At 42.7% G+C, this 16,564-nt stretch overlaps 1 protein-coding gene across 1 annotated transcript; it reads right to left on the bottom strand.

Moving 5' to 3' along the window:
* Positions 1-5,205: 5,205 nt before the first annotated feature.
* Positions 5,206-16,331, bottom strand: TLR4 (toll like receptor 4). The gene is made up of 3 exons (XM_079790062.1): positions 16,057-16,331; positions 11,907-12,073; positions 5,206-8,280 (listed from the first exon to the last, which is right to left on the bottom strand). Exons 1-3 carry the CDS (start codon positions 16,144-16,146, stop codon positions 6,018-6,020), a joined length of 2,520 nt encoding a protein of 839 aa, XP_079646188.1. The 5' UTR covers positions 16,147-16,331; the 3' UTR covers positions 5,206-6,017.
* Between the last annotated feature and the right edge of the window lie 233 nt (positions 16,332-16,564).

The following is a 16,564-nucleotide window of genomic DNA, read 5'->3' as shown; positions in this document are numbered from 1 at the left end:
TGAGAGACAAGAGCCCAACTTGGCAGCCGATTGGTTTTGATTTAATTACATAGTGAGATAGTTTCCTAAGAGCATACAACACAATCCTTTCTCCTAAACGTGCATTTAATGTTCAACAAAACACTTCTCGCATAAACACGTCGTTTCTAAGCCCTTATTGCCATTCCCAGAACTGCTCTCAGCCTTTCAGAAACCCATTATTTTATAATTATAATCAAGACTATTAGGACAGGGCAATTTGTGCCAAAAAGCCCATTTACACTCAGAATTGTCACTTAGCACTATCATAGGGCGGTATCATCTCTATTTCTGTAGACATCAAGGAGAATAGCAGGCATTGCCTTTTAAACTTTCAATTTCTAAATGGCATGGGAGTTACTAACCTTGTCTAGATTATTTTCTAGTCACTCCTCTGACCACCCCTGGCAGAACAGTGCAGGACACAAGGCTGCTGTTACATGAGAGAAGGAATGCATCCCTGGGCATCATGCCAACTTGACTTCACACCCTAAGTCTCCATCTTCCAATTGGGGATTTCACTCTTTGCTCCTCAGTTTCTTCACCTAAGAAATGGCATGGCTGCCAATACATGGCCATTTAATTTTAACAATTAATTAATGCCCAGATTAGAGCAGTCCCAGGCATGCACCAAAAGCTTAGCAAATATTATTGTGATGAATACATATGAGCTGTGTGACCTTAGACACATTACTGATCCTCTCTGGGTATCCATGTCCTCATGGCTAAAATGAGGAGCCTGGTACCTAGCTCACAGGGTAAAGGAAGCAATCAGGTGAGTACACATGATGCCTAATGAATTAGATTCCTTTTGATCAACCACTTATTCCACAGTTTTCACTTTTATCTGAAAAATGTAATGATCTCCATAACAGAGCTCACAGGATGTGATCTCATTCCAATCATCTGAAGAGTCCTCAGCTTTTGGAATTTTCCCCATAACCTCTGTGGTCCACCACAGGTCTGTGACCCCAGCATGAAGTCCATCTTGACCAGAGAAATGGTACAGCAGTCTAACCATGTTGCTTACAGGACAGCCATTATCTTGTGGACCTGACGTGTCCATTGTTACAAATCTTCAATCACATGCATCTTTGATTTACTTTTGCCCAGACTCTTAAGAATGTAGTAGTAATACCAATAAATAGCAATAATGACCTTTGGTTGAAATCATTCAAAATTATGATGGTGAGTGAAAAGGTTTTATGCATGTTTGTGGGTGAAGGGGGCTCTGACATGGCACAGTGTTTAATAATCCTGGCAAAGAAATGAAGTGGACCTTCATCCTAACCGCAGAGCTGCCCTTTATCAGCAGGTTCTACAATATCTGACACATTATAGGATGTCTCCAAGTGTCAATCTCCTTTATCTGTAAATTGGAAATAATTACCATTTCCAAATTCATTGATGTGACAAAGGAAATAGCATGTATAAAGGCCTTGCACAAAATGATTTCTCCATGAAAGGTAACAATTATCATCATCTGCATTATCATTATAGGCATTCAAGTCATTGAATGACTTTCCCACGATCACTCAAAAAGTCAGTGGGGAGCCTGGACCAGATCTCAGTGTCCACCCTCCCAGGAGTTCACTTTCCATGGCACCAGTATTCTGCTCCATCATATATGAACAGAGTATGGCTTTGCCCCTTTGTACATTCTAGCAGCAGCAGCCGGTCATTCAGTATGTGTTTCAGATCTGAGACCCTGCCTTCTCTTCCCATTCTCCCTCCTTGGGAGTCACATCACTGACTTTGACTACAGTTATGAGAACTCTTGCTTTAGGAACTTCCGGGATTCCTGGTTTCTATGCCCACTCATCCTGTTTGTAAGGCAGCCCCTTCAAGCAGCTAAATTTAGAGCTGTGTTGTATCTCCTCTCTACTCTCCATTTTATCAGTATAGTACCTTGTAGGATAGGAGAGACTTAGCCTCCCTATTCAAAAAAAACAAACTGAAGTCGGAGAGATTAAGACACTTGTCCAAATTGTATTGTGAATGTGTGGAAGAATCAGAATTCAAATCCAAGTAATCTATATGCATCTGCTAGACTAGTCCTAATATATAAAAAGCCAGGGGCTGTCACAACCGAACAGATGACTGAACAGCAGGCTACCTGGGGCAACAAGGCCAGCAGGGGGGTTAGTGAGGGATAACCAAATGACTGAACAGCAGGCTGTGTGGGGCGACCAGACTGGCAGGGGGGGGAAGTTGGGGCAACCAGGCCAGTGTGGGGGGAGCAGTTGGGGGTGACCAGGCCAGCAGGGGGGCAGTGGGGGGAGACCAGGCTGGTGGGGGGGGGGCAGTTAGGGGCAATCAGGCAGGCAGGCAGGTGGGCAGTTAGGAGCCAGCAGTCCTGGATTGTGAGAGGAATGTCCAACTGCCAGTTTAGGCCCGATCCCAGGGATCCCGAGGGGTCCCAGATTGGAGAGGGTGCAGCCTGGGCTGAGGGGACCCCCCCCCCTCCTGTGCATGAATTTCATACACTGGGCCTCTAGTATGTACATAAAAGTCCATGTAAAATTTTTAAAAATCAGTACTCTCTACATTTAGTAACAATGACTAGAATATTCCATAGAAAGAAAGTAAAAGCAAACTTTCCAGCCACTCCTAATTTTCAAATCATCTACATTTTTCTTCAACTAGAAAAATGGATTATTAGCATTCTAGGAACTAGGCTGAAATTCTACGTCTCAAAGTCTCAGCTATTTGGGTCCTCTCGTTTAGTCAAGAGAAAAGAAGGGAGCGTAATTTTGCCAGCGGGAAATGCAGTCAGAGGAGCATGCTATGTTGCTCTCCTCCTCTAGACAGTCTAACTTGAAGCCTGTATCAAGGGGCTAAAGTTGATGGGCTCAGACTATATCAGCTAAGCTACCTTATTGAGTTGATTTCCAATGACATGTCATTGCCATTTAATGAAGGCACTGAAAGGAAGAGCCTTATTTAAAACCATGTGTCAGAAAGGATCTCTGAGGGAAGAATGGTGGGTCATTGCTATAAACGCGGAAATAGCTCGGCCTATCTGGATGGACCTATTTGCATTGGAGCCTCACAGACAAGAATTCACTCCACTGGAAAATAGAGTTGAAGTGGGAGAGGCTTAGTCCAACATTGTCAGAGAAAAGGATTGGTTTCAAGTACCTGATGTCTCTTTCACAGCTCATCCTTCCACCAGACACCCATCCTTCAGTTCTACCATCATACCTGGGTTCTAGTGGTGAGCCCTGGCTATAACAATGAGAAAATAAAAATAAAGAGCAGTAACATTCCAATCTGTATATGAAAGGGGAAGGCATTAGAGAAACCATCTAGCATAGTTGGCTTTTAATATCAGAGACTGAGTTTAAATGCAAGTGCTGCCACTTACTGCCTGTGTGACTTTGAACAGGTCACTTACAGTCCCAGAGCCTCAATTTCCTAATGGATGATAACACCAATCTGACTAGTGCCCATCTCATAGGCATGGTGTGGGGATTTAAATTGCATGTCATACAAAAAGCAAGAGAGTAGGGCCTAATAATATCAAAGAATAACTTGTAAGGGAAGTCTTCTTCCCCCACTTCTACAAAGTAACTTTGTCCAGAGTTTCTAGTTCTTACTGATTAAACTTATTGTCCATGTATACCATGCTTGAATCTCCCTCACATCCTTCATGGAAAGAAATGTATTATAAGTAAATTATTCAGTATATATAATATAAATGCATATGCATTTGCCTAATTTCACAGTGAAAAACCCTTGACAAGTGTCAACTGCACAGAGAGTTGCCGGGTTTCACTTCTCCCTTGCCAGCCTTAAGCATGAAGCAGGGGGCAGAGTGGAAAGAGAAGGCCGAGGCCCAAGGGCAGGCCAGCCACTGGTTTAACCTGTGCCTGCTGACAATAAAGTGACTCCCATGAACCTCGGGTCTCACATCAGTATGATGGGAATGGAATTCTTAGTCTGCTACTTCACCTGGATAATAAGAGATTCAAATGTGGTTGTCACTGTGTCAATATGTTCCAATTTATAGAGTATTATACAAATGTAAGGCTTTCCAATTATATTAATTTAGCTTTCTCCCACCTTTCATGTCACTCTACTGCAGAAAAGTTAAATGGACTCTAAAACCCGTCCTTAGGCATGAATTTCCTCTTTCTTCCCCTTCTGCTCTGTCATATCATTTCTTTCCTTTCTTGTCTACCTCACCCTCCATTTTCAGAGTCCCCATCTCAGAGAAGGGGCTAATGGGAAGGAGATAAGCATACAAGATCCACTCTAGTTGTATTTTTATTTTCCTCCTTGGAATCTTATATATTTGCTTAACCTAAAACATATCTGCGGAACTCATACTCAAATATGCACATGAGCACACTCCCATATAGGCAGGACATACACAAAAACAGACCTTCAAGCTACTCAGGATCTAATGCAGCCACTTGTATGTAAGCAATAATGTACAGACACAAGAGTACAGAACTCAGACAGCTGTAGGAATCCATACCAAATTCCCACATCCCCCTCTTGCAATATAATCACTCTTATCCATTCACAGATGATCACACAGACACATGCTCTTCCTACACAGAGATGGAGAGGCGTGTGAACAAACACATTAAGACCTAAAAACACACCCAGGCACATTCAGCAACTCGAACCAAGCTCAGACCAAACATACTCTGAAACACTCAGTCACAAGCACATTCTTGCGTGTGGCCATAGTTCCAGTTCTGACAATTGTATTTCCAAAATGTCCTCATTGCTTTCTCCGAATGCACCATTCTGAAAATCTCGGTGAGTGTGCTTTCCTGAGAACTCCCCTTACCATGACGCTTATTAACCCCAGGAACATACTTTCTCAATGAGAACATGTACTCTTTTGTCAATGTGGTCATGGAGTGATGCCCAACAGGAAGAAGCAACGTGTGTTCCCCACCTTGAATCATTTCACAATCCCCTGAGGGATTCATTGTTTCATCGAACACTCATTTGACGCAGAAGAAACCTGTTCTGAAACTCTTGTCTGTGGTCCCCCTGGCTGTGTCAGCCCACCTGTTTCTGGGATCATCCAGAAGAGCTGCCCTTCTGCAGCCATCCCACCTTTTGCCCCTCCTCGAGCCCAAAATTACTCATTATGAGACCAAGATGTCAGACTTCTCTCCCCATTATAATAAGCACCACTTTCCACCAAATTATTTTAATGCTTCCTTTATGACAGTCATAACTTAATCAGTAATCAATTTAGAATGACATCAAGTGACAAAGTGACAGAGTGCATTTGACATATTTGCTTGAAAGATAGTGGTTAAAGATGGATATTTCCAGCATGTCTCTCACAACCATATTGAAAAATTGAGGTTTATAGAGAAGACATGTAAAATGAGAACTGAATTTATTAAAAATAAAAGAACGGGGATTATTAGTTAATAATGACCGGGATGTTTGTGAAGATGCGTTCATCAGGTGTCCTTAGGAAATGGGTGCAGGGTTTTCACCTTTGTGAGGAAACTGACTTAAAGTGGAGGAGGATCTGAATCAGAAGCCTTCTGAGTCATCATGTAGAATTTAAATTGTATTCAATAGAAAAGGGAAAAGTGAGCAAAGGCCCAGTGTAGTAGAAACGACCACAACCACTTTGTTTCAAGGCGGCCAACACATAAAATACGAGGTGCCTTCCATTCAAAAGGCTCAGGAGAAGAATTGTGTCCTTTCCTGATGTTACCAGGGCAGGTCTCTTAGTTATAATTCAATTATATAGTGTAAGAGTTGAATTGAGTTTCCCTGTCCTCAATGCCTAGGCTGAGTTGGTTGAAACACCCACCTGCAGGTTCTATATTTTAGCACAGTATTTATTCCCTCCACACTGTAAACTCCGTGAGATTAGCAGTCCTGTGTGTCCTGGGTACCACTGAAGCACCTTCCCTTGGTGCAATGCCTGCTCTGCTGCAGCATTTAATACTTGTCAACTGAACAAATATTGGGTACATCTGGGCAACAGGCACCTGAGGAGTATTTGTATGTCAGAAGGAGGTCATTCTTTCATCCTGACTGACTTCTGCATCCACTGTTCCTTCTGGACTCCATGGCTTACCATCCAGCAAGGCTTTTCTCAGTCGTCGCCAGAAGATGTGCCGGCCCAGGGCACTGTCCTCCCACTCTAGGTAAGTGTTCCTGCTGAGAAGGCGATACAGCTCCACCTGCTGCCGGAGCAGGGATTTCTCCACCTTCTGCAGGACAATGAAGATGATGCCCGCGTGACTGCTCAGGAACTGCCAGGTCTGGGCAATCTCATACTCAAAGATGCACCATCGGCTCTGGATGAAGTGCTGGGACACCACCACAATGACCTTCCTGCTCTTGTGGAAACCTTCCTGGATGATGTTGGCAGCAATGGCCACGCCAGGGATAAAGTCTCTGTAGTGAAGGCAGAGCTGAAAGGGGGGTACCCCCTCCTCCAAGTTCTTCACCAACTCATTCCTCACCCAATCCTCATCGTGGCTGGAGTAGATGACAAAGGCATCATAAGTGCTGTCCCCTTTGCTGTACCTTTTGCAACCAGCCAGAAGCATTAGGTGGAAATAGAACTTGTAGACCAGAACTGCAGCCACAGATACCACGAGTACTGAGAGAACTGACACACTAATGATAGTTTTGTTCATCTGGCAGGTGGTGTTTCTAAAACTGAGCACAGGCACACCCTGCATAGCTAAAGGTTTCTTACACATCATGTGTTCAGCTCCCACCAAGATGCGCCTGTGGTCCTGGACCCACTGCAGGAAACGCATGTGTTCACAAACACAAGCAAAGTCATTCTGGGTCAGATTTAAGGAAGTTACATTGCTTGGAAAATGCTGTAGTTCCTGCCCATTGGCGGCCACTATACGGTTAAAACTGCAGTCTAGAACCCAGAGAGAGAGATTTTTGTAAGGAAGCATATCCAAGGACAAGAGGTGGTTGTGACTCATATTTAGCACCTGGAGTCTAAGGAGTGAGCCGAATGCCTCCGGAGACACCTGCTCCAGTTGACACTGAGAGAGGTCCAGGACAGTCAACTGAGTCAGATCTCTGAAGACATTTGGAAGGAATGCATCCTGAAAGGAATTGCCAGCCATTTTCAAGACTTGGAGGCTGATCAAGCCATCAAAGATGCCCTGGAAGACAATCTGGATGTTAGTGTAAGAGATATCAAGGTAAAGGAGGTTTTTGAGTGAGAGGAATACTGAAAAAGTACTGGCCTGTTTCAAAGTGGAATGCTGGAAATCCAGATGTTCTAGTTGCTCTAAGCCCACGAAGTTTGAACTCATGATAATAATACTATTGAAGCTCAGATCTAAGTGTTTCAGTCGGGTTGTCCCAAAATCACGGTGAGAGCAGCAAGACTTGAAACTCAAGCCATTTCTACTGAGATCTAGAAACTCAAGGTTTCTTAGATTAACGTCAGTAAAAGTGGTAATACCTTTGTTGGCAGTGAAAACAAACTGCTTGAGAAAGGTAAGCTCCAATGTAGGAAAATGTTCAAATTTACAATTAGACAATTTTAAGTATTGCCATTTGAAACCTTTTGGAAGGCTTTCTAGCCTGTCTATATTCAAACTCACCAGAGATATTGCAGAAGCATCTGCCAAACAATTTAAAAAGCCAAGGTAATCCTCTGGAAAGTCTTGGAAGTGTGCTATCCGGAATTCATCAATGGTCAAATTGCACAGTTCCTCCAGCGCAGATTTGTCCAAGTTTACTAAGATCCTTTCATTTTTAAATTCTCCCAGAATCAGCCGTTTGATCTTTAAACCTGCCAGACCTTGAATACACGTTTTCATGACCTCTGCACTATCAAAATTACTTCTCAAAGTCAGTTCATGGAGCTTAATTTTTTCAAAGGCACCTGGTTGGATAAAGTCTAAAGGGTTGAGGGACAGGTCTAAAGAGAGTTTGAATGAGGGCATTTGATGTAAAATCTGCAAGTCTTCATGGTAAATATTTCGAATCTTATTATTGGAAAGGTCCAAGTGCTCCAGGTTAGGCAGGTTAGAAAAATAGTCTGGTAACTTGAAGGAATCGATTAGATTGTGAGCCACATTAAGCTCCTTCAAGGATTTCAGATGTGTGATGGGGAAGTCCTCTAGGGAGGCTAGGTTTGTCTCCACAGCCACCAGTGTCTGTAAACGTGGTAGTCCAGAAAAGGCTCCTGGGGCTAAACTCTGGATAGGGTTTCCTGTCAATATCAAGATGGAGAGATGTTTTAGGCCTTGATATGCATCGTCTTCAATCTTCTGAATTTCACACCTACAGGGAAAACAGATACAGATTATATGTTTCTGATGAATAGGGAGCCCACAATGGAAAAACAGCATCATATATCTCTTCCCACGGCTTTGACATGCCATACAATTGTGAACAGGCAAAGATGCCAAAGCTGATGATGGCAGGGACACATGGGAAGCCTCACAGCTTGGGTATTATCTTATAAGCCACAGTGACAAACTCTTTTTCTCTAAATATGTTTTTATTGATTTTAGAGAGAGATGAAGGAAGACAAAGAGAGAGATAGAAACATTAATGAGAGAGAACCATGAATCGGCTGCCTCCTGCACCCAACTTGTCCCTTAATGGGGATTGAGCCCGCAATCAGGCATGTATGTGCCCTGACCAGGAATCTAACCTGCGACCTTTTGGTGAATGGGATGGCACTCAACCGAACCACTGCAGCCAGGGCAACAAACTCTTTTATCACACATGCTAAGCAGAGACAATACATCCATCAGAACAAAATTAGTTAAAGATCAATAATTGGGTCACATACTGAAGGTATGGCTGAGAGAGTATGTAATAACCAGGGATCAACGTTAGCCATTCCCTGCTGCAGGTAATTGTGACCATACATCTGATTGGTACAGACAGTCCAATTAGTAGTTGGGCAGGATAAATCACTGGTCAATGTCAATTTCAAAGATGTAAGAAATTATACCTAAGTGTCGCAGGTACCCTTAATGTTGATGAAAAGTTATAATTATCCCAGGTAAATGTTAGTGATAAGGGTGAGTTTTATTGAAGAAAAATCTACTAGGAGAGTTTGTACCCAGGGAACAGACTTAGACAAGGGGGGTGAAAGCAGGCTTCTCTGAGAACATTTAAGTTGAAATTTGAAAGATGAATAGGGATGAACAAGAAAAGGAAGTGAGCACAACAGCAGGTACAAAACCCTCGAGTTAGGTGGCAGCCATCATACACAGAGGAACTGTGAGAACCAACTTTTTCGTCCAGAGTCAGAGAAGGAAGTAGAGGGGTGTGAGAAGGGATTGTGGAGAACGGAAGTAAAACTAAGGCCCTAGGCTTCAATACCAGAAAAAGGACTTTGAATTATACCCCAAGTGAAATGGAAGCCATGCTGTACAATGTTCATAGAGGTATCTGTGAGACAAGGCTTTTATCCAGCCAACCAACAGTGAGCTAATGGTCAACTCTTGCTAGCATGGCAAGTGCCTTCCAGTTACAGTTTGTAAATGACTCCTTTCCTAGTCCAACCTGAATTACATTGGCAATGTTTCCACTTGCCCTATCTCCTTCAGGAGGTTCATGGGTAATACAGGCATTTCAGTCCAGGCTTCTGTTACTGATTAGTAACTGGATAGAAGGTAGTGGGTGCAGCAGAAAGGACAGTGGAAGACGAGGCCAAGACATCTGGGTTCTGGCGTCTCTGCTTGTCCTTTTCTACAAAATGATCTCAGGAACTCCTTTCCTCCTCAGGGGCCTAAGTTACCACGCTTCTTAATGAGGCAGCTAAACATGATTCTTCCTCAAGTTACTTTTAGCTTTATGATTTTATAGTCCGTAATCTTATGTATATATCATTCCATGCATCAGGCAAGACTGGAAGAGTCTTGCTATGTCTCTGTCTCATCAAAGGGTGCTCATTACTTTAGAAAAATCGAGTACTAAGATGAAGTAAACATTGAACTTGGAAGTGGGAGATGTGAACTTGAATCTCTAGTCTTCTTGCAAGCAAGATACATGAACATAGATAAGTCACTTAAACTCCCCCTGCCTCAGTTTCCTTGTCTATAAAAAGAAAAAATGTATCAATAAGTTTCTATAGAAAAAAAAGAGGCTTCCTGGCCCATCACAAAGCATCCTTAGAGAACTAGTTGAGTAACTGTATGTGAACATTGTAAAGCAATATGAATAGGCATAGGTTGTCTATTATACCATTGTGTGCCCTACTGGCTAACCAGAGAGGAAGCTGCCTCTCTCTGAGCACATATTAAGGTCTCTGAGAAAAGTCCCTGTGGTAGGTGATGGATCAAAGATGAGTTATAAAGGATATTATTTGATAATAAACTACTTCTTGTTTAAAAAAGAGGGAGAGTTGGTCTGTCTACCTCCATATAGCTCTTGACAAGATTCCTAGTAAGAAAACTGAACTTTAGAAAGTAATGAAATGCTATAATAATAATACTTTATACTTATCCAGTTTCCTTTATTAAGATTTTAAGTATGTATAGCATGTCAGCATTCATTATCACATTTAACCCTATGGGGTAAGTTTCATCATTTCTGCTTCACAGATGTGGAACTGGAGATTCAGGGAGATGAAGTGACATGCCTCAGGCCATGTGGCTGTACATGTTGGTGGAGGACCTGAGCCCACGGGCTCTATAAAATACACCACTGCTTTTAACATGCCCCACTCTTCTTTGTTATACTCTGTCGGTATCTGAGTTAGAGTGTGAAACATCAGATGCTCACTTTTTACAGAAACATATACTCTAGAAATGTATTTCACTCTAGAAGTGTACTCTTTATCAGGACTATCTATAATAAAAAGCCATATATGCAGTGTTTCTCTATTTTCACAAACTGTTACAGAAACTATGGTTCGTTATTGAGTCCTCTAGCTAAATATAGTTCACTATTTTTTAATAAGACTCGTAACCAATATTTTAAGAATATATTTTTATTGATTTCAGAGAGGAGGGGAGAGGGAGAGAGAGATAGAAACATCAATGATAAGAGAGAATCATCGATCGGTTGCCTTCTGCATGCGTTCCCCCCCTCCACTGGGGATTGAGCCCCCTATGGGGGCATATGCCCTGACTGGGAAACAAACTGTGACCTCCTGGTTCATAGGTTGATGCTCAACCACTGAGACACACAGACCGGGTAAGCCCCCTAACCAGGTTCAGTTTCCCCTCCCCAAATAATGATAACTTAACCTGTCATAATGAATGAAGCATCAGAAAGGGAAATCTTAGTCAGTGTTCTCACCCACAGTAGATGTTTCCCTTAGATCTTGCCATCTTTCTCCTTGGGTTCCTTGTATCTTCCTAATTCCCTATTCTCTACTCCACTCAGCTCATGAAGTCTGTCTTGACTACTCACTGAAGAGAACACCCCTCTTCTGAAAAATGCAGTGTGTTGCTTCTATTTTGCACATAGCTTATCACCGACTTATTTTTATTCTTATCTCAGGTTCAAAATCCAAAATCCAAATCAGTAATATTTGTTGAATGTCTATTATGTGCCCAGTACCATGCTCATGATTTTAACATATTAACTCTTTCAAGTAGATATGCCCTACTTGGTAGCTGAGATTGAATGCTATATCTCAACATACTTTTGATTCCTAACAGAGTGTACATATAGCAAGTAGTCATCTGCTAATGAAAGAGTTTGAGACCATTTTCTCTCCTGACTTAAAAAGAAGTTCAAAGATAGGATTATCCTTAGAAACTATCTGTTGTCTAGCTACTGATTTCACATATTTTGTATGTAAAATGGAGAACTGGAGAAGGCAAATGACTTGTCCAAAGTTATATAGCAAGGAAGACATCTATCGGATGGATGAATAAGTGACTGAAAGGATAGAACAATGAACATTTTACCTGGTGCTGTGTCTAAAAGCTTGTCATTACCTGGATAAATCCAGCACCTGCAGTTCTGAGAAGTTGGAGAAGCTGTGGCGGCCTAAATGCCTCAGGGGGTTAAAGCTCAGGTCCAGGTTCTTGGTTGTTGTAGGGATGTTATCAGGGATTGTGTAGAGATTCAGCTCCATGCACTGATAAGTAACGTTAGGAACCACCTGCAATGATCATACGTTAGATGCAGTGTCTTAACGCCATGCACCTCAACACAACTTTCCCTTCTCCTTGGCCAGAGTCAGAGAGGTCTCTAGGACAACTTGCATCCATCACCCATCCATCCATCCACCAACCCATTTACCTACTCACTTCATACTTACAAAACACCTTACTCTGGACTAAGAAGGGAAGAGCACCTACCATGTACCTACTATTCTAACCTCTGCTATAATAATGGCAGCATTTAGCAACAACCAATAGTAGAATGGTGAAGAGCTGAGGCTCTGGAGTCCACGAGCCTAGGGCTTCACCTCAGCTCTTCCATGTGATTTAGGAGAAGACTTTATTTTCCAAGTAATGCCCCCATTGTATACAGCCTGGAAGACTGACAGTCAAGGTGTTCAGACTTTCCTTACTCATAGCCCAATTGCTTCTCTCCCTTGGCTTATTGACCTCTGAGCAGGTGATAGAGAAATGGGGAAAATAGTTGGAGTGCCTAGACTCCTATGGTGGAACCTGGTCAATAACATCCAGTGCTTTATGCTGACTTGGTTTCTGTGTTAGCTTCTATTATACTTTCCCAAATTTTCTGTAATCCCTGTTCTCCAAAAACCCATTTGATTTCTGGATTCTCTGATTTCTCTAAAAACATGTCTTGCTTAAGTCAGCTAATTGTGGCTTTCTGTTGTTTAATACCCATAAGAACCTTTAAAAGGATTACAAGAGATAAGGCATTTAAATAGATGATCAATAAATGTTGGCTTTTACTATCATTAGTTGTTATTAATTAATTGCTATACACCAGTATATTTCTTAAGTTAAATACTTTAATATTCAACTCAACTTTTAAAGGAAGAATTTCTAGAGGTGAAAGAATATGCATAAAGTCTTACAGGCCAGGCCATATGTGCAGGTCCTCACTTAATGCACATGTCTGCTTAAATGCTGCCTTTAACAGGAGCCTCACAGGCCACACTGTCTAATAGAGGACGGTGCCAGTCACTCTTCTCTCACCGCCTTTTATCCTGCCACCCAGGATGTATCACCACCTAACATCATGTTGCCCATGCAACTGTTCCATCTGTATTGTTCGTCTCCCTGACTAGGTTGTAAGGTCTGATGGTCTTGCTCTCTGCTATGTCTCCTGCACTCAGAATGGTGCCTGGAAAATAGTCAATGCTTAATAAATATTTGTTCAATAAGTGAATTACTGATTGAATGGAGGTTTGTTTAAATCCCAATTGTAGGCATTTTCTGTTTTGTGTTTTGGGCAGTACAAAGACCAATGTGATGTGGCTTCAGACTTCCATGAGCTCACAATCGAGAGTAAGTGTTAAAACAGTGAAATAAGCCAGTCAGAGAAAGATAAGTACCAGATACTTTCACTCATAGGTGGAATCTAATGAACAAATGGAACTAACAAGGGAAATAGAGACAGACTCATAGCAGACAGCAGGCTGACAGCTCTTGGGGGTGTGAGGAAGGGAGGTGGGGGGTTGGGGGTGTAGGAACTGAGCAAATAAGGGGGAAAAAGAGAGAGGGGGAAATATATATGTTGAAAAGGGCTATTAGACCAGGCTTGGAAAATATTTCCTCTGGTTCAGAAAACATAGAGATCAATTCTGCATCAAAGGATAGTAGAAGTCTTTTGAGAAAGAGAAGATTTCAAGGTGGGTCTTGAAGGATGAACAAGATTTGGATACATGGAAAAAGGAGGAGGAGGGAGCAGGGGAGTGAGGAGAGTGAAAAACTCATTCTTATCAGCTGGCACGTGAAACCCAAGCCCAAGGGGAAGCCAGGGTCCAATAAGGAAGTGCTTATACTTTATCTTTTGGCAATCCTTTTAAATCATTTGACACCTTGAAGTTGTACAACTACTGTGTGCTAGGAACTGAGAAATGGTGATAAATAAAACCCACAATGGCCATGCCCTATTAAAGATTCTATCTCAAAGGGAAAGAAAATGTACAAATAAACTAATATATATGTTATATATTATATAATGGTGTCCTGTATAAAATAAAGCAGCATAAAATATTAGAGACAAATATGGTGCCGGCAGCTGTACATGAGTTGATCAAGGAAGACTACCCAGAGGAGGTGACACTTAAGCAGAGATCTGAATGAAGTGAGGGATTAAGCCATGCAAATATCTAGGCCTACGCTATCCAACATGGCAGCCACTAGTCACCCAAGGCTACTGAGCTTGAAAAATGTGAATAGTCTGCCCGGCTGGCATGGCTCAGTGGTTGCACATCGACCTGTGAACCAAGGGGTCGAGGTTTCATTCCAGTCAGGACACATGCCCGGGTTGCGGGCTCAATCCCCAACCAGCAATTCTCAATGATTCTTTCTCATCATTGATGTTTCTATCTCTTTCTCCCTCTCCCTTAGGGGCAAAAAAAAAGAAAAAAGAAATATGAATAATCTAAACTGAGATGTATGGTGAATGTAAAATATATACTGAAGACTTAGTACCAAAGAATGAATGTAAAATGCTTTATTAATAGTGGTGTGTAAATTACATTTTGAAATAACTTTTGAATATATTGGGTTTAGAAAACTATGTTTTAAATTCAGTGAGTTAAATGAATGATTTAAACTTAAATCATATCCTGTGACCCACATGATGTTATCAGTGGACAGCACTGATCTAGGGGGAAAGCGTTCTAGCTAGAGGAACAGTCAGTGCACAGGCCCTATGCTAGGAACTGGTCCCGATAGCAAAGGAGAGTTACTACGTTTTTAAAGAGGGTAATTTGCTAGAACCAGGCCTCAGGAAAAAACAACAATTACAAATAAACAACAAACAAAAAATGTACAGAGTACATTAAAGGAAGGGGGCTATGGAGTCAGGAGACTAGTCATTATCTAAGAGTGAATGAAGGCCAGGGGCCTGAGGACCTGCCCTGGCTTAGCACAGAGGGATTGGGCAGGCTCTGGAGACAGAGAATACGAGGCATGAGGGAAGGAGGAGTCAGGGGTGGCTGCAGTTTTATCCAGGGGTGACCACCCTGGTTGGATGGTCTCTTCCCAGCAACCTAACAGCAAAAGAGTCAGAGAGGAGGACATGGTGTGGGGCACTGGGCAGTGAACTGTGGAAACAGAGGACTCTGAGGTGATAAATTCATCTTTGTTCCTCTTGAAGTCCACTATTTCCTCCATGTCCCTAATTTCAGGACTCGGGCTGGTTATACTTTTGTTGAGTGTCTGACCCTGCCGCACCCTAAGACCAGGACATTCTCAGGGCTTTTGGCTTCTGCTGTGAGCTTCCAAGGCAATTGTGGAAACCAGAGAGATCCATCGTGAATGTGATTGCGAACCAGCTGGCTCGTGTTTCACAGAGAAAGAAACCATTGCATTGGCTGACCTTTTATATCTTTCTTTCTCCTTTTTCCTTCCTCTCTTTACCTCTCTTTTTCTATTTTTCTGTCTCTCCTTTTTTTTATTAAAATTGTTTTGCTTTTTATCCTTTGGATAGAACCATGCCTAGATTCAGAAGTCTGAAGTCCACATAGAAAGTTTCTTCTTGTTAAGAGACAAAAAACAACAACATCTTCTTGAGACTGAAAGGGGCAGTGACTGCTGGAAGCTCAGTGCCCAGATCACCAGCAGAAAGAAATGACTGGAGGCAGCCTTCTTACAACTATCCATTGAAGGAGGTGATACGATCCTGTTACAGATGTGAGAAGCATCTCAGAGAGGCCTAATAACTCCTTCAAGGTCACACAGCCCAGAAGCCTAAGAAGAGTGGTTTTCAGCAGGTCTGTCTGAACTACAGTCCTAAGTAGGACAGGATCCCAGGGGCTGCCTGTTAGTGCCTTGTAACTGTGAATTATTTGGTCCCTGTGGCTTCTCATGGCTTTAAGGTAATTCGATTCCTTTTTGGAAATGAAACTAACAAGGGCCCACAGTGGGAAGTTCAGCTCTTTTCTCAAAAAGCAAGACAAAGCACCCAGGAGATGAATGGACCCCGAACACATACCTGCACGCAAGGGTCCCAGCTCTCGGGTCTCAGGCAGGAGAGGAAGGCCATGGCTGGGAGCAGCGTCCCAGCCAGGCGGGTGAGCCACATTATCCCGGCATTGTCTGCCACCAGAAATGGCCCTGCCACAGCATGACGCGCATTAACCGCCTGCCCAGCAGTCTCCCAGGCACTGCAGTCTTTTCTCCCTTGTGCGTGCCCCACGGCAATTACTGTATTCAAAGCAGCGCTGGGTGAGGGGCAAGAGGAAGTGAGAGTGGCAACCGTAGCATTCTGGACTTTTGCTTCTCTGATATTTATCGCCCCTGTCTCAGGAGGGGAAGTTAGAAAAAGAAGAAAAAACGCCTGCAGACCAGTGGCTGGACCAACAGCAAGAGGAAGCTGGCTGCTCTCCCAGTCAGTCAGCTGACCTCAGCGTTGGTGAATTTAGGAAAACAATCCCACTGATCAAACAGACCGCATTACTGTGTAGGGCTGCGGCCTTCCTGTAATGGTTTAGTGGTGGAAA

This window comes from Cnephaeus nilssonii (genome assembly GCF_951640355.1).
Source record: "Cnephaeus nilssonii genome assembly, chromosome: 14".
Taxonomy (NCBI): domain Eukaryota; kingdom Metazoa; phylum Chordata; class Mammalia; order Chiroptera; family Vespertilionidae; genus Cnephaeus; species Cnephaeus nilssonii.
Note: the sequence above shows the minus strand (reverse complement) of the source record. Positions and strands in the feature narration are given on the sequence as shown.

Coding starts and splice junctions, on each gene's coding strand:
- TLR4 (XM_079790062.1), bottom strand. CDS start 16,146: ATGTGGCTCACCCGCCTGGCTGGGACGCTGCTCCCAGCCATGGCCTTC. Junction 12,074..16,056: donor GCTGGGACCCTTGCGTGCAG/GTATGTGTTCGG, acceptor TGATCATTGCAG/GTGGTTCCTAACGTTACTTA. Junction 8,281..11,906: donor CAGGTGCTGGATTTATCCAG/GTAATGACAAGC, acceptor TTTTCCCTGTAG/GTGTGAAATTCAGAAGATTG.